The sequence below is a fragment of the Anolis carolinensis genome, chromosome 1 (genome assembly GCF_035594765.1).
Source record: "Anolis carolinensis isolate JA03-04 chromosome 1, rAnoCar3.1.pri, whole genome shotgun sequence".
Lineage (NCBI taxonomy): Eukaryota > Metazoa > Chordata > Lepidosauria > Squamata > Dactyloidae > Anolis > Anolis carolinensis.
Window position 1 is genome coordinate 21,485,091 of NC_085841.1, and position 17,982 is coordinate 21,503,072.

Consider the following 17,982-nt stretch of genomic DNA (forward strand, 5'->3'; position numbering starts at 1 on the left):
TCTAGGAAATATAGAGGCAATTTCCACTTCATTTTGAACTGCCACTGAATCTTCCAGAAGTCAAAGCAAAGGTTTGGGGGGAAAAAAGCCTCAAAGTGACATTCAGTGCCTTCTAAAGACTCAAGATTCCCACCCAAGGTTATGCATTACATTTAGTTGTAAACAACTTCTTTCCTACTTAAAACAAACAACAACAAAACCACAGCCATGAAACTTTCATCTTGAGCAAAAGATCATGGGGTACAAATGGGTATCTGGTACTTTTCTTAGTAAAATTTTCACATGCCTAGCTGCTCTTCATTTAACGAGGGGAGCAGATCCACAAACTATTAGATACATCAGTATATTTTCCAAATGATATTGTAAATAATGTGAGGCATTTTCACCCTCTTAAGTACATCTAAAATTCTGGCTCAGAAAGTGTTAATCCTCTTTGCTTCAAGCAGTTTTCTCCCTCCTTCCCAAAAAAACAAATCAGGCTAACTGAATGGCAAAGTCTAAAGTCACAAAAGATTTAAGCAGGCATACCATATTGAAAGTACTCAGTTTATCTAAATCTAGGTCAACCATTTGAATATAACTTGTTTCCGGCTCATTTTCAAAATGGAGGTTGGGAGCTTTTGATGGCAGCTAAAATAGCAAAAGAAAGTGGGAACAAAATTCATAGAAAGATAACAGATTTGCCAGCAAACTAACAGATATTGTAATGGCTTAGTCCTGGGCCTTGAAAACAACTTGATGTGCCGAAATCAGTCAATGCAGCTTTGGACAGCATGCTGTTCAACAAGACTGAGCTGATATTTGCAAACCACTGATAAAACTTCAGTGTTTTAAAAAAGGCATATCTACAAGGGGAGTTGACAACATGGCCATGCTAATTGGGGAAGGCATATGGTATACACATATGTGATTTGCAAACATTGCAAAGTATGCTTTTCTAAATGACCTGCTCAAAGCCACCCAAAGAAACGGAGGGTGGATGTAGAGACTGAATGAAATTCTGCAGAGATTGTTGGGTGAATAGCTCCTAACAAGTCTTGTAAAAAGGAATGTCACGAGGAGTTGGATAATTATGTAACTTAAGCTTCTGCCACATAGTTAAACTGAATGTTAAGCATTAACCACCTCTATTATTATTGCAGAAATTGAGTTCATTACTGAAATGTGCACCTCAAGAGCTTTCCGGATGAAGTATAAAAAGAGCCGCTCTATGCTCATGCGAGGCAGATTCATCATGTCTGAAACACAGTTGACCCTGTCCTCTCCCGCTTTGACTTTTGTTGCCTTCTGCACTCCGGTTGCACATGCGTTTGATGACGAGGACAGTCCGTCCCAGAACTTCGCATTCCAGAGCAAATACACACTGGATATGAAGACTGCAGAGATAACTAAGAAGTAAGATTAAAGCTTCTCTTTGCACAATTCCATTCTTGCCAGAAACAAAGATCTCACCTACTCTTGTTTTTTAACTGGGCTGTGGCGCAGCTGGTTAGTAGCCAGCTGCAATAAATCACTACTGACCGAGAAGTCATGAAATCGAAGCCGGGGTCGGGTTAGGCTCCCAACCATTAATAGCTTAGCTCACTGTTTACCTAAGCAGCCTGAAAGACAGTTGCATCTGTCAAGTAGGAAATTTAGGTAGGCTTTATGGGGGAAGGCTAATTTAACTAATTTACAACACCATAAAATTGCCAGCAGTGCGTGTAAAGGAATGAGGAAGTAAAACCATCAAGGACTTGGTGTCACATGTGGAAGGTGAAGCGGCAGCTCCCTCTGTGGCCGGAATCAAGCATACCCTAATGAAGCCAGAAACTGGAAAATGTTAAATTGCCTCTGTGTGTGTCTATATGTCGTATGTCTAATGGCATTGAATGTTTGCCATGTATATGTGCATTGTAATCCGCCCTGAGTCCCCTTTGGAGTGAGAAGGGCAGAATATAAATACTGTAAATAAATAATACATAAATAAATTTAATTAAAGGTTCTTAGTAGGTGAATATTTTTTATTGCATGGAGACTAGTGTTATTACCTGTTAATATATGAATTTAGATTAAATACTTATCAAAGGAATAAAATCAGAGAATAAAAATTGGCAGTTGTAAGTAATATCTCATCAAACATAGTAGTTGATGCTTATCATTTGTCTTTCTCCACTACATAATGCACACATCTTAAGGATATTATTATTTAAACTCTTTAATATGTTCTCCTTTCCACCACAGTGTTGTCTATCATCTCGGTTACCAGAAGGAAGAATTGATTGGCCAGTCATGGTACAATCTCCTACATCCTGAAGATGCTGGAAGAGCTGCAGAGATGCACAGGGCCCTGAGTAAGTATAGTGCTTGGGACACATCAGTCACTGATAGTATGCTTTATCAATAGATCCAGTAGTGAGCGGATGCTTCTACAATTATGCTGCAGTAGGAGTGGACCCAATAATAGGGCAAGAACAATCGGTTCCCAACATTGTGCCCTAAAATCTTGCTGGACCACAATTTCCATTATCCTTGACCATGCCAGTTGGGATTGTCAGAGTTGTAGTTTGACATTTGGCAAACCAGTATCAGAAAGGATCCATGCCCATTCTCAGTGCAAATACCTACTCCCAGAAAGGATGTATGATACTTCTATAGTATCACTGGGATATGTGGAGTCCTCCAGGTGTTGTTGGACTTCAGCTGCTATCGGCCATAGTCATCGTAGTCACTGGTGAGAGGTTCTGGCAACTGCAGTCCTGCAGCATTTAGAAAGCCACATTTTCCCTACTTGCTGTAGTATCATATCTTAAATTTGCCATTCTGATGCTTGCAGTGGATAAGACTTAAATCCTCCGCAAACCCCTGTGCAGCAAATCTTCTTGATTGTAGTGGGATTTACTTCTAAGTAAACATCCATAGGACTGCAACGTAAAATTAATAAGCTCTGTTGAAATCTGTTCAACGGCAAATCGACTAGATAGATTTAAGCAAGGCAGTGTTCACTTAGCTTCAGTCCCTCTTTGCAATATGCTATGGTTGACGTACCTTGCATTGTTGTAGACAAGATTGTTTGAGATTTTGTTTGTGAGATGCATTGAACTTTTTAAAAAGACACCGTGTATTATTCTCTAAAGACACCAGTCTCGTCTGATCTCGGGGGCTAAGTGGGATCAGCACTGGTTAAGCTTTGGATGGGAGATCACCAATGAATAAATGCTGATGCTGTAGGCTGCATTTCAGAAGAAAGAGCTGACAAAATCACCTCTGAGGATTCCTTGCCTAAGAAAACCCTATGAAAAATTAATGGGGTCACCATAAGTCAACAGGCAACTTCAAGGCACACGCATACACACACACACTATTCATGTTAAAAATTCATAAAACTATATCTTAAAAAATGTTTTTTAATAATGCACCATGTTATTTTGTCAAAGTAGTTTTTTAAAAAATAAACTCGCTCTTCCCATTTTGTCCACTTATTGCAGATTGCAAGATTTCTGCAGTAGTTCTACATAACAGCTCGAAAGAAAATAATAATAATAATAATAATAATAATAATAATAATAATAATACTTTATTTATATCCCGATTTTTTCCCTCACAGGGCCCAAAGCGGCTTACAACATATTAAAATCACATAAACAGCAAGCAGAATACATCAATAATAAATATAAGCATCATAAAATAAACAAATTAAGAAAACATCTACAATGTACATTCACATTCACATGGCATCATATCGAGACATATATTGCACTTTGCTCCAGTCCATAACAAACAATATTTCCTGTCACTCCTAATTAATTTTCTTCACTAAAAGCCTGTTAAAACAGGAAGGTTTTTAGTTCGTTCTTAAAAGAAGCAAGGGAGGGAGCTGTTTAATTTTTTTAGGGAAGGTGTTACATAGGGTAGAGGTGGCCAGTGCCCTCTCTCTTGTCAATGTCAGTCACATTTGCGACGGTGGTGAAAGTGAGAGTAGGGCCTCCCCTGAAGATCTTAAAGAGCAGGACAGTTAATATGAGGATATGCAGTCAGATAAATAAGTTGGACCTGAACTGTTCAGGGCTTTAAAGGTCAAAACTAGCATCTTGAATTGGGCTCAGAAACAGATTGGCAGCCAGTGCAGATGCTGTAGCAGAGGGGTTGACCACTCTCTGGATCCAGCACCTGTAAGTAATGTGGCTGCAGCTCTTTGGTCTAATTGAAGTTTCCGTGCACTCTTCAGGGTCAGCCCCACATTGAGCCCATTACAGTACCCTAGATGGGATATAACCATCTAGGGCGATCTGGCTGCGACATCTGTCACCCCATTGATCGCCAGGGTTGATTCGGCTGATCTGGCTGGCTAGGCGGGTGTCCCCTTCCTCCCTCACCGCTCCATGTGCGTCCCTCCCGAAGCTGCGCGCTCGGTGGAAGAGGACGACGTCCCAGGTATAGAAGGAGTGTACCGAGGTCTCCAGTCTTTGGTCCAGGGTATACGATAGCTGCACTCCCCTGCTAGAACCTCCAAACAAGTGCAAAGGCCCTCCTGACCATTGCCGACACCTGGCTCTCCAGATTACCGATGAGCTCAGAAAAATCCCCAGACTGTGGACCTGCGTCTTCAGGGGGAGTGCAACCCGATTCCACATAGGTTGTTACCCTATACCCTGATCTGCCTTACGACTGACCAGAAGGACCTGTCTTGTCTGGATTAAATTTTAATTTGTTTGTCCTCATCCATTCCATTACAGCTGCAAGACACCAGTTTAGGGTCCGAGAGGCTTCCTTGGCTTTAGGTGGAAATGAGCAATAGAGTTGGGTGTCAATACAGTTGAAGTGGTTGGATCCTTAGGGGCAAGTGACCATGTGCTCCTGCAGTTTGCAATACAAAGGAATGCTGAAACTAAGACAAGTCAAACACGCATTCTGGACTTTAAGAGAGCTGACTTCCAAAAAATGAAGGAACTACTGAGCGGCATTCCATGGACGCCGATATTAAAAAACAAGGGAGTTAAGGATGGATGGGAGTTTTTCAAAAGTGAAATACTCAAGGCGCAAATGCAAACAGTGCCAACAAAGAAGAAAAATAAGACAAGTGCAAAGAAGCCAGAATGGATGTCCAAAGAACTTCAAACTGAGCTAAAGCTCAAAAATGACATGCACAAGAAGTAGAAAAGGGGAGAAATCACCAAAGAAGAATTCAAATGTATAGCCAACACCTGTAGGGAAAAGGTTCGCAAGGCTAAAGCGCAAAATGAGCTCAGGCTTGCCAGGGACATAAAAAACAACAAAAAAGGCTTTTTTGCTTACGTTGGTAGAAAAAGGAAGAAAAAGGAGGCGATAGGGCCATTGCAAGGAGAAGATGGGGTGATGGCGACAGGGGACAGGGAAAAGGCAGAACTACTTAATGCCTTCTTTGCCTCGGTCTTCTCACAAAAAGAAAGCCATCTTCAACCTCAGCAACATGGAATGGACGAAGGATTGGGGGAAATCCAACCCCAAATAGGGAAACAAGTTGTCCAGGAACACCTGGCCACTCTAAACGAATTCAAGTCCCCAGGGCCAGATCAGCTACATCCAAGAGTACTGAAAGAACTAGCGGAAGTTATTTCAGAACCACTGGCAATTATCTTCGAGAGTTCTTGGAGAACGGGAGAAGTCCCAGCAGATTGGAGGAGGGCGAATGTGGTCCCTATCTTCAAGAAGGGAAAAAAGAACGACCCAAACAATTACCGTCCGGTCAGCCTCACATCAATACCAGGCAAAATTCTGGAAAAGATCATTAAGGAAGTGGTCTGCGAACACTTAGAAACAAATGCTAATAGTCAACACGGATTTACCAAAAACAAGTCATGCCAGACTAATCTGATCTCTTTTTTCGATAGAGTTACGAGTTGGGTCGATACAGGGAATGCTGTGGATGTAGCGTACCTGGATTTCAGTAAGGCCTTCGACAAAGTCCCCCACGACCTTCTGGCAAACAAACTAGTAAAATGTGGGCTAGACAAAACTACGGTTAGGTGGATCTGTAATTGGCTAAGCGAACGAACCCAAAGGGTGCTCACCAATGCGTCGTCTTCATCATGGAAAGAAGTGACAAGTGGAGTGCCGCAGGGCTCCGTCCTGGGCCCGGTTCTGTTCAACATCTTTATTAACGACTTAGACGAAGGGTTAGAAGGCACGATCATCAAGTTTGCAGACGACACAAAACTGGGAGGGATAGCTAACACTCCAGAAGACAGGAGCAGAATTCAAAACGATCTTGACAGACTAGAGAGATGGGCCAAAACTAACAAAATGAAGTTCAACAGGGACAAATGCAAGATACTTCACTTCGGCAGAAAAAATGGAAATCAAAGATACAGAATGGGGGACGCCTGGCTTGACAGCAGTGTGTGCGAAAAAGACCTTGAAGTCCTCGTGGACAACAAGTTAAACATGAGCCAACAATGTGATGCGGCTGCTAAAAAAGCCAATGGGATTCTGGCCTGCATCAATAGGGGAATAGCGTCTAGATCCAGGGAAGTTATGCTCCCCCTCTATTCTGCCTTGGTCAGACCACACCTGGAATACTGTGTCCAATTTTGGGCACCACAGTTGAAGGGAGATGTTGACAAGCTGGAAAGCGTCCAGAGGAGGGCGACTAAAATGATAAAGGGTCTGGAGAACAAGCCCTATGAGGAGCGGCTTAAAGAGCTGGGCATGTTTAGCCTGCAGAAGAGAAGGCTGAGAGGAGACATGATAGCCATGTACAAATACGTGAAGGGAAGTCATAGGGAGGAGGGAGCAAGCTTGTTTTCTGCTGCCCTGCAGACTAGGACACGGAACAATGGCTTCAAACTACAGGAAAGGAGATTCCACCTGAACATCAGGAAGAACTTCCTCACTGTGAGAGCTGTTCGACAGTGGAACTCTCTCCCCAGGGCCATGGTGGAGGCTCCTTCCTTGGAGGCTTTTAAGCAGAGGCTGGATGGCCATCTGTCGGGGGTGCTTTGAATGCGATTTCCTGCTTCTTAGCAGGGGGTTGGACTGGATGGCCCATGTGGTCTCTTCCAACTCTACTATTCTATGATTCTATGATCTGTGTACAGAAATATATGTCAATACTAGAAGCTGTGTTCATTGGGATCTTCTACAGCATAATGTTTGTGACCAAGAGCTCAAGAGATAGACATTCCTTATTAAAACCTTAGGTTTGCTATAGGTTCTGGATGTATTTAAGCAGGCCTGTTCTTGGCCTCAAAACTGCAAAAAGTGAGAATTATACCAGTTTGCTTTCCCTAGGTAAAAGGTAAAGGTTTCCCCTGACGTTAAGTTCAGTCATGTCTGACTCTGGGGGGTTTGGTGCTCATCTCCATTTCTAAGCTGAAGAGCCGGCGTTGTCCGTAGACACCTCCAAGGTCATGTGGCCGGCACGACTGCATGGAGCGCTGTTACTTTCCCGCCGGATCTACTGATCTACTCACATTGGCATGTTTTCGAACTGCTAGGTTGGCAGGAGCTGGAGCTAACAGCGGCCACTCCCGCCGCTCCCGGGTTTTGAACCTGGGACCTTTTGGTCTCCAGCTCAGTGCTTTAACGCACTTTGCCACCGGGGCTGCTTTTTATGCTTTCCCTACATATGGTAATTATCATCAGGATAATTGTGAGAATGCATGTGAAATATGTTAAGTACTTAGGAAAGCTGGCACCCACTACCATGTGCAGTCAGTCCTCCACATTTGCTGTAATTAGGAGTACAGCACCATTGTGAAAGTGAGAAAACTACAAATAGAAACATTGTTTTTTACCTGCGAGAACACCTCTTCAGGAATCTCTAGGTCTTCTAGCCCAACTCTGTGCTGGAGGTTGACCACAGAATTGCACTGGAAGACCTAGAGTAGCATTGGGGACCTAAAGATTATTTAAATCAAATCTGCAAATAATTAAATCTGCAAAAGTCAAAGCCACAAATGTGGAGGGCTTTATTATCATCATAGGTTTGTCTATTTACAAAGATAAGCATATTTTTTAATACCTGTTTGAAATTCGTGCAGGGTTAAGTCAACAGAAACTGTTTGAGGTTTTGCTAATATCAACAGTGGTGCTGATTTCAGATGACCCCGAATCCACCTTCTCCCACTATTAGATATTCCATGTGGCTGTGTTTAAATGGGCTCACTGTGCTAGATTGTCATTTTTATTTTTTATCATTTCAGTGCATGGTGCTGGGAAAGGCACTCAGTCGGTGGTAGTACGCCTTCTCTGCAAAGACCTAAACTGGGCCTGGGCGCAAGTGGTTGCATCAAAAGAGAATGGACAAGCTGGAGAACTGATTACTTGTACCAGCTGGATCCTCAGGTGAAGGCATTTGCTGCTTAGGTGATATTTTGAGGTGTTTCCACCCTTGGTGCTTTAATGTGAAACTGCCATGATTCCTGCAGTCACTCTCTAGAGAAGGCATGGGCAAACTTCAGATCTTCGAGTGCTTCCGACTTCAACCCACAATTACTAACAGTCAGTAGGCTGTTAGGAATTGTGGAAGTTGAAGACCAAAACACCTAGCGAGTCAAAGTTTGCCCATGCATGTTCTAGGGGTTTCTTCTTCATGACATCACGACTCACTCCTTGCCTTCCTAGGGTTCTTCCAACTATTGTCAGAATTCAGAAAATCTTTAAAAATACAGCAGTGCAGTCCCAGCAGGTGTGCTTATGATGCTTATTTTAACTCTTGTTTCCCCCCTAAACACAGTGATGCATCAACAATGTAAAGTGCTGTATCAGCAGGCTACTCTTCATTATTATCTCCCCAATGGACACCAAATTAGTTCTATTTTCATTTTAAAAAATTACTTTCACAATTAGGACTAAACGTTTTTAGGTACACGCTTTTAAAATATTAGCACAATTATGCTTTCAGAAAAACTACTGCGCTAATGTTATTAAAATGTGTTATAAAAAAAGAACTGATGCACTGTGCTGAAGCCAATATAATTTGAATCCTCCCCCATAAATTTTTGTAAATGAGGTAGAATGAAGGCAAAACAAGCATTGTCTGGAAGCACTCAAGGTACTAGTTCCTATGTTACAAAAAGGAGAGAACCAGACATTTCTACTTGTCATAGTTGTCTTCCAAGATGAATCTTGTGTGACAGAAAAAATGATGCCTAAAGCAGTGGCTCAAATATTGTGTCACTGATCAACTAAAAATACATAGGGTTTCCAAGAGAATATTTGTGTGGCTTTACATCCCAGAATATAGCTGGGAAAGTGACAACTGCACGTTCTCCTATGTGCTCCTTCCATGACACTGGACATTCACTCTTTAAACCATGCATCACTTGCAATAAACAATGTTCTAAGTGTGGTACCCAATGGGGCAGCAAGTCAACCAGAAGATAGTTGTAGTGATGAGGTTATTTATCGTCAGAAGCGAATCGAGGGTACAAGTTGTAACGTATTTGAGAACACAAAGTTAAAAAAAAATTGGCATTATACTAAATGTTCTTTGACCAGTAGCTGGCCACTTAGAGTGCTTCCAGTGTTGCTATCAGAAGGTCCTCCATTGTGCATGTGCCAGGGCTCAGATTGCATTGTAGTTTGTGGTTTGTAGTGATGAGGAAGGATGTAAAGACTGTGATCTCTGTGTTATAACTTAGTAAGACAAGTAACCTAATCTGAGGAGAAGGGGAGTGTTACCAGATCTAACACAGAATAGCTTTTTTTTAAATAAAAAGGAGATCCTTTTAGTCCCACTCTACAAGAAAAGTTTGCAAAGCTATATTTCTCACAATACATTGCAGGAAACTTTTATAGCTCAATCAGTTTGAAGCCTTCTCTACAAGTGGTGCTTGAATGTTATTACAGCTTCCTGTCATTTCCCCTCACATGACTTTCTGTGTATGCAAATTGAATTGGATCTATTGTACATTTGTTTCACAAATAGTTTCTTCTGCATTATGTACCACCTCAGTGGCATTTGCAAGTCATATGTTCTAGTCTAAAAGCTATTGTTAAGAGCCAACATGAACATTAGTTAAAGTGAGGTAATTGATCTATCTGGTAAATGCTGGGAGGTAGTAAGCACAACACTGAAGGAGAGATCTCTGTACCTTTTACCTTCTATATTAAGGTGATGTCTTCATATGTATTGGATGATATCGCCTCTCTGTAAGTGCTGAAGGCAGGATTCAATTGACAGTGCAATTGGGTTTTAGACACAGAAGGAGGGGTGTAATTTTTTTTTTGTCTTTGGTCCATTCCTGACTCATAAGGATCCATCCTCAAGGGTTGAGGTGTACTCAAATGTTGATGGGACCAAATCAGCATAGGGAAGAAGTTTAATTTGTCTAACATGTTAGCAGTTCTGTTATTGGCATGACTTATAATGTTATTCCAGTCTTCATGTAATCTTTTTTACTTCCCACAGAGAAGAAGAAGCCATCCATATCAAAAGCCAAGATCTTCAGTATGGAATAGTTTCTCAACCTTCTTCAAATCAAATATATTATTATGGAGAAGTACAGAACCAGACACAAGGAAATGAAGGCAACCTCTACCCCCAGGAAACAGCAAAAACGAGGGCTGGGGTCCTCAGGTTTGATCCCTCGCAATTTCCTGAAGTCTCTGCAGAAAAGATGGCCACCGCTTCTTTTGAGCCTTTGTTTCCAACCAACTTGCCTAGCATGGTTGATGCAGGCAGCCTACATTCCTCTCATGAAACTGGATGTCCCTTCTTTCCTGATGGTCTCTCCTGTACAGACCAAAAAGACAGACAGAAGTCTTTGAGCCCTTCTGCTTTATATTCTCCAGAAAGTTCATTTTCTCCCGACAGCAGTTCTTCAATAGATTTTTCTCCACTACTTGAAAGAGGACCGTCTTCAGGAACATTCTCGGAAATGGATACAAGCCCTGACCAAGACAAATGGGCCATCAGTGTTTTGGCTAAACAAATACATTCTCTGGCTGAAATCTTCTCTCAGTATACAAAGGAAAGACCTCAGCAACCACTTGACATTGCTCTGTGGCCTGGGCTGCCAGTTGACCATACTCACATGGCACCTAGACAGAGCTGGGGAACGGATGGCGCTCTAGATTTCCTTGATGAATTCTCTATGGATGAAGAAGTCATTACCAGTATCTTAAGCAACCTCCTACATCATGACGGCTTGAACCAATCAACTTCTGTGTCAGGCCCAGAAGGCAATTTTCACGTCTCAAACCCTGAATCAGAACTTCCTCTACTTCAAGCACCTCAAACAGAAGCAACCCTTTGCTTTGACCAGTGTTCCTTCATGCCACCTTTTGCTTCCTCTGCATCAGCTGTTTCACATGTACCTGATTCTCAGTGGGATGGAACGATTCATGCCGAACTTGAGCAAGGTAAGGCTCCTTCTTCTTTATAATGCTGTAGCACCCATATGAATCTCCCTATTTTTTTAAGAGCAGATGTTGCAATCCTTCCTCAGAGACTGGAAAGGTGCCTTTTCTGACGATAGGTCCCATAATATCCCAGCCATCAGAAATACTGGCCGTGAGCTTGGAAATGTAGACATGGTTCATAGAGTAGTTCTAGAAATTATAGTCCAAAAAGTGACTTTTCAAAGTTCTGTCTTTTGCAGAGGAACAGTTAGTAATATTGTAATGCCAAATACAGTCTCAGTTTTAGCATCTCCCCTCATTAGTAAGCAAAGAAATGTTTTTTCAATCACCACAGCTCTTATGACTGAAATTTGATTTATCCACTCATCTTTCTGTTGATGTCTTTTCTGACCCTTTTAGCAGTTTTTATTATAATGTTTTTATATCTTATGGGTCATGATCTGAATGATAGTACAGTGTAGCCTGATATAATCCAGTTCAATGCAGTTAATCCACATTTTGGAACTGGATTGTACAATATAATACTAACAATCATACAATATAATAATTGTATATTATATATTACATGTAATATTACTAACTAACATTGCAGTATAGTGGTATAGTACAATATTATATAATACTAATATTGTGGTATGCTAATGATATAATATACTGTATGTATATATAACTTGTAAGCCACTCTGAGTCCCCTTCGAGGTGAAAAGGGCAGGATATAAATGTGTTAAATAAATAATAAATATATTATAGGTCAGTGTAGATCCAGCCTAAGTGTCCTATACCAGTTCCCTTTTCTGTTGAAAACAGCAAGAAACCAAGTAATTTTAATATTAATAGTACTGGATATAACTTAAGGGCTGGATTAAATTAAAAAGGGGACAATAAAACTCACAGTGCCTAAGTACTCTAAAGAGTACCATATTCTGACGGACTACAGACGAAGGAACAGGCAAACCATCTCTGAGTATTCCTTGCCTAAGAAAACCTTATTTGGGTCACTATATGTCAACAGGCAACTTAAGGCATATACACACAATAGAAGCTACATTGGGTAGCTTTACTTAGTAGTAAATAATAAAGTAATTAAGGTATGATACTTAACTGAGGTCCCATTTACATTGCCATATAGTGCAATTTGAAACTGCTTTATATGGTCAGTTTAGACTCATATATTGCAGTTCAACTGCATTAAATGAATCTTTACTGGCCGTATAATGCAGTTTTAAACTGCATTATATGATAATGTAGATGGGGCCTGAGTTCAACTGAACTGTGTTTAGGGTAGAATCAGATGCACATAAAACACACAGTAGCCACTTACAAAAACCTTCAGCATATTATGCTTTCAGACTCGCTGTCATGTACAATCACAAGTGAAGAATAAAAATGCTTTAACTACTCAGAAATAATGCTTGTTGGGAATTTACAACAGATCTTAATGTGTCGAGCCATGCCAAAGAAAATCTTTATAGTGGCTGCTGTATGTTCAACACCTGTAGAAATCCAAAGTGAAAATAAGGACTTATGGGAATTAAAATGATTGCATTAAAATGGGGAACATATTATCTACTGATAGAAAAAGAAGCCTGTTCATATGCTCTAGTCTTGGTGAATGATTATACCCCCTCAAGCCAGTTACCTTCACTCAATTCAGTCTGAAGCTTTGGCAGTATATAAAAAGGCTTGGGAGGGAATATAAATGGAAATTATTTCAAGAGAGAGAATTTATATTATCAAAGATCAGGCTTATACACCAGGGGAAAAATAGGACCCCCCTTTCCAATGGATAAGGGAAATTAATTGTTATTTACATTGCAAAGCAGATAGGATTCTTATAAATAGCAGCTTTTATCTCATATCAGCCTCAAATGAGGATTTGTCAGATGACAGATGGGATGCTTTGCTTCACAAATGAGTGCACTCAGGGCAACACAGTGCTGACTAGTGATTAAAGCCCTTTTTAAAATGACTGATGGGTTCCATACAGAGGACTTGGTGACAACAAGGCAGAGAGAAGTGGTCCCTGTGCCAATATTCACATCATGAGAAAGGCAGAAATGAAATTTCAAAGCCACGCTCCTTGAATTCTTTTAGATTTCCCCCCAAATAATGTCCTTATGTTATGTGTCTTCAGGTTGTTTCCAACTTATGGCAACTCTAAGGTGAACCCATCACAGAGTTTTCAGGAGTTGACAATATGTGACTTGCCCAAAGTCACCCATAGCCGAATCGAACCTTGGTCTCCAAAATTATCATGTAAATCCATACTGCAGAATCAATATGGTTTGATACTACTTGGTATCAAATTAATGCAGCTTGACACCACTACCATCGCTCAATACTATCAAATTATGGGAGTTGTAATTTGACAAGGTATTTAGCCTTCTCTGCCAGAGAATGCTGGGACCTCAACAAACTACGAATCCCAAGATTTCAAAGCATTGAAACATGGCAGTTAAAGTGGTGTCAAAGTGCATTATTTCTACAGTGTAGATATGTCCATAGTCCAGCAGTCAACCATACATCACACTTGCTATCCCCTCATACATTTTCTAAAATGATTTCATTGCAGAATAGTGATATTAAGGATTAGAATGCTTTCTAATTTTAGCTCTCCTTGATGTCCTTCTTAACTCCAATATTTGTCTGCTCCACAGGTATCTTTCATGAGGAGGCCATGTTCTGTTGATTCTTCATCTCTCAGTTTGAGAGAGACTCAATTGACAATTGTGTGCACATTTCAATGACAAGATCAGAAAGAATATGTTGATCAATGAAAAGGAAAGAAGGAAGTCTTCAGTTGTGATAACGGGGAATGTGAGAAAGAAGTGATATACTCAAGCGCCAGTACAAGATACTTTGCTGTCTGGGGACAAAGACAAGGTGGCAGCTCTTTCCCATTCCATATGGCAGAGATAACAGACTGCTGATTGAATCAAAGATGACTTCTTACTTCAACATTATTCAGAGTATTTTCTGCATAGTTTGAATAACTTACTTTTTTTTGGATTACAACTCCCACTCTCCTAGCCATATTCTGTACTGCCTCTGCTAGCAAAGAGTGGAATCATTTAGGGGCAAAGGGCAGGCCCCTTTACACACAGATCGGCCCCACAAAATATCACTGTTGCAGATAGCTCCAATGTTTGTCACCCATTTCCTTGTCTAATCCCAAAAAAGTAATCAGGTTGCTGCTGCTAAGGGAGTTATTCTTGAAGTCAGTGTGGTGGCAAAGCTACAATATGTGAACCATTGTAGGGGGAGCAGGCTCCCTGTGGAATTTGTAAATAAAACAATTTTTAATTTTAAAAAGAAGCATCTCTCTGGTTCTTTGTAGTTTGTGATGAGGGGAGGTCAAGGTGTCATAGAATCATAGAGTTGGAAGAGACCTCGTTGGCCATCCAGTCCAATCCTGCCAAGAAGCAGGAAAATTGCATTCAAAGCACCCCCAATTGATGGCCATCCAGCCATCCAAAGAAGAAGCCTCCACCACACAGAGAGTTCGACTAACGAACAGCTCTCACAGTTAGGAAGCTCTTTCTAATGTTCAGGTGCAAGCCATTGTTCTGCGTCCAGTCTCCAAGGCAGCAGAAAACAAGCTTGCTCCCTCCTCCCATGACTTCCCCTCACATATTTATACATGGCTATCATGTCTCCTCTCAGTCTTCTCTTCTGCAGGCTAAACATGCCCAGCTCTTCAAGCCACTCCTCATAGGGCTTGTTCTCCGAACGCTTGATCATTTTAGTTGCCCTCCTCTGGACACATTCCAGCTCGCCATCATCTCCCTTAAATTGTGGTGGACAGAATTGGATATAGTGTGATTCCAGGTGTGGTTTGACCAAGGCAGAATAGAGGAGTAGTATGACTTCCCTGGATCTGGACCAGTGGTTCTCAACCTGTGGGTCCCCAGATGTTTTGGCCTTCAACTCCCAGAAATCCTAAAAGCTGGTAAAGTGGCTAGGATTTCTGGGAGTTGTAAATCAAAGCATTTGAGGACCCACAGGTTGAGAACCACTGATCTAGACACTATAATCCTATTTACGCAGGCCAAAATCCCATTGGCTTTTTTAGCCACCACATTACATTGTTGGCTCATGCTTAACTTGTTGTCTACGAGAACTCCAAGATCTTTTTCATACCTGCTATCGAGCAAGGCATCCCCCATTCTGTATCTTTGTATTTCATTTTTTTTTCAGCCTAAGTGTTAGTGCCAGATATCTCCACTAAGGGCCTTATTACACTATACTGTTGTAGTGCTACTAGCGTATATACCTGGTGGTGCCCAGGTGTCAGAGAGGCTGCTATCCATCTGCTTTCTCCATCTCCAGCTTTGAAAAGTTTTGCTTTACAATAGCTCCATGACAATGCTCTGGCAACAGTGGCCAGTTTCTATTTATGGTTCTTTCTTTCCTTTCTCCATTTTCCTCATGCACTTTTCCCTCCTTCTGTCTTTTTTCTTTCTTTCTTTCCTTCTTCCCTTGCTTTACCTTATACATGTCTCTGCTCTTCTTTCTTCCTTTCCTTTCTAGGCCTTTCTAGTTATGTCTTTCCTCCTCTCCTTCATGCCTTGTTTCTTGTTTCCTTTCTTCCCTCCATACCTTTTCCTTTCTCTTTCTTCCCACCTTCACTTTCTTTCTTCCCCTTCTTCCTTCCTCTCTTTCCTCCCTCCCTTCCCTTCACACACATCACACAACAGCAGCCAATCAGCTTCACTCCCTTTCTTTCCCAGTCACACTACAGAGGGCCACTTCACCTAGCCGCAGCCAATCTGCTTTGTTCCTTTTCTTTCCGTGTGTACTGGGTCAAAAGGGGGTGGATGGTTCAGCAAAGGACAAGAGCAATGTTCAGTAAAGGACAAATGCATAGTTCAGCAAAGACAAATTAATGTTAAGCAAAGGACAAGAGGGATCCTCTTACCTCTGCAGGAATCTACCGAATACCATGCAGGTGTGGAAAAGTCTGCATAGGGACCACCAAATGCAGCGATGCCCAAACACGAATCAAGGAACATGAAAGGCACTGCAGAGTAACTCAACCAAAGAAATCAGCCATAGCAGAGTACTTGATGAACCAACCTGGACACAGTATATTATTTGAGAACGCAGAAATTCTGGACCACTCTAACTATGTTAGACTACACAGAGAAGCCACTAAAATCCACAAGCAGGTGGGCAATTTCAACAGAAAGGAAGAAACCATGAAAGTGAACAAAATCTGACTACCAGTATTTAAAAACCTCTAAATTCAGGACAGTAAATAAAGAACAACACTCAGAAAACAGTGGAATGCCAGTCAAGAAATAATCAGGGCTAGCTAACACCTCCCAACAAAGGACCCCCCCAGGCAGGAAGCAGCCAGGCTTTGAAGCTGAAAAGCCATTCAATGCTAATCAAGGTGGCCAATTGCAACATGCACACTTGCCTCAAACAGACAAGAGTTCTTTCTCCCACCCTGGACATTCTACAAACATATAAACCCCACTTGCCTAGTTTCCAACAGACTTCACAACCTCTGAGGATGTCTGCCATAGATATGGGCGAAATGTCAGGAGAGAATGCTTCTGGAACATGGCCACACAGCCTGGAAAACTTACAGCCACCGAGTGATTCTGACTATGAAAGCCTTCGACAACACAATTCAACATACTTTGTGGCAGCCACAAAAACAAAGGTTTCTGGAGTACAACAACTATTTTCAAAGTACATACAATTAAACAGAAAGTAGCACTTTCAAACCAGGTACGTTTTTCTTTTGTTACATAGTGTGATTCCACTTTAACAGCCATGGTCACATCACATGGAACCATGGGAGTTCCAGTTTAAGGGAGAGGAATTTAGAATCCTCATCCAGAGAAAACTAAACTATGATCCCAAAAGGATGATTCAATGGCAGTTTAAACTTAGGCCCCTTCCACACAGATGTATAAAATCCACACTAAAGTGGATTGTATGGCAGTGTAGACTCACATAATCCAGTTCAAAGCAGATATTGTGGATATTCAGGGGCCCCTTCCACACAGCTGAATAAAATCCCACATTTTCTGCTTTGAACTGGAATATATGACAGTGTGGGCTCAGATAATTTATTATTTATTTATTAAAATATTTATATCCCGCTCTTCTCACCCAATAGGGGACTCTGGGCAGCTTACAATAAAACACATATATAAAATTGTACAATACAATGTGAATCAATTACAAAAATTATTAAATTACACCAGACATTCGTAAAAACACTTATAAAATACAGATGGCCATGTTACGAGTCTAAAAGACTGGGCCTGTCAATTGAGTTCCAGCATACATAAACCAGTTAAAAACAAATATTGTGGGATTTTCTGCCTTGATAACCTGGGATACAGGGCTGTGTGAAAGGGCCCTTCCACACAGCCCTATATCCCAGAATATCAAGGCAGAACATCCCACATTATCTGAGTGTGGCCTCAGATAACCCAATTCAAAGCAGATATTGTGGGATCTTCTACCTTCATATTCTGGGATACAGGGCTGTGTGGAAGAGCCCTGAGTTATATGGCTGTGTGGAAGGGCCCTGAGATGCCCTCATTGGAGCAGAAGTTGACAATAAGGTGTCCAGTAACTCTGTGAGGGAGGCCCCATGGACACACGGCCATATAGAGCAGGGGTCCCCAAACTAAG

The 17,982-nt window shown here is 41.4% G+C and overlaps 1 protein-coding gene across 1 annotated transcript in view; it reads left to right on the forward strand.

Moving 5' to 3' along the window:
- The window catches only part of LOC103277902 (neuronal PAS domain-containing protein 4), a 54,846-nt gene extending 40,211 nt beyond the window's left edge, over window positions 1-14,635 (forward strand). Inside the window, exons 6-10 of the mRNA XM_008104927.2 lie at window positions 1,143-1,395; window positions 2,224-2,333; window positions 8,163-8,304; window positions 10,373-11,325; window positions 13,983-14,635. Coding sequence (XP_008103134.1) covers window positions 1,143-1,395; window positions 2,224-2,333; window positions 8,163-8,304; window positions 10,373-11,325; window positions 13,983-14,014 — 1,490 coding nt within the window. The 3' untranslated portion in view covers window positions 14,015-14,635. The remainder of the gene's footprint in view (window positions 1-1,142; window positions 1,396-2,223; window positions 2,334-8,162; window positions 8,305-10,372; window positions 11,326-13,982) is intronic.
- Window positions 14,636-17,982: the final 3,347 nt, after the last annotated feature.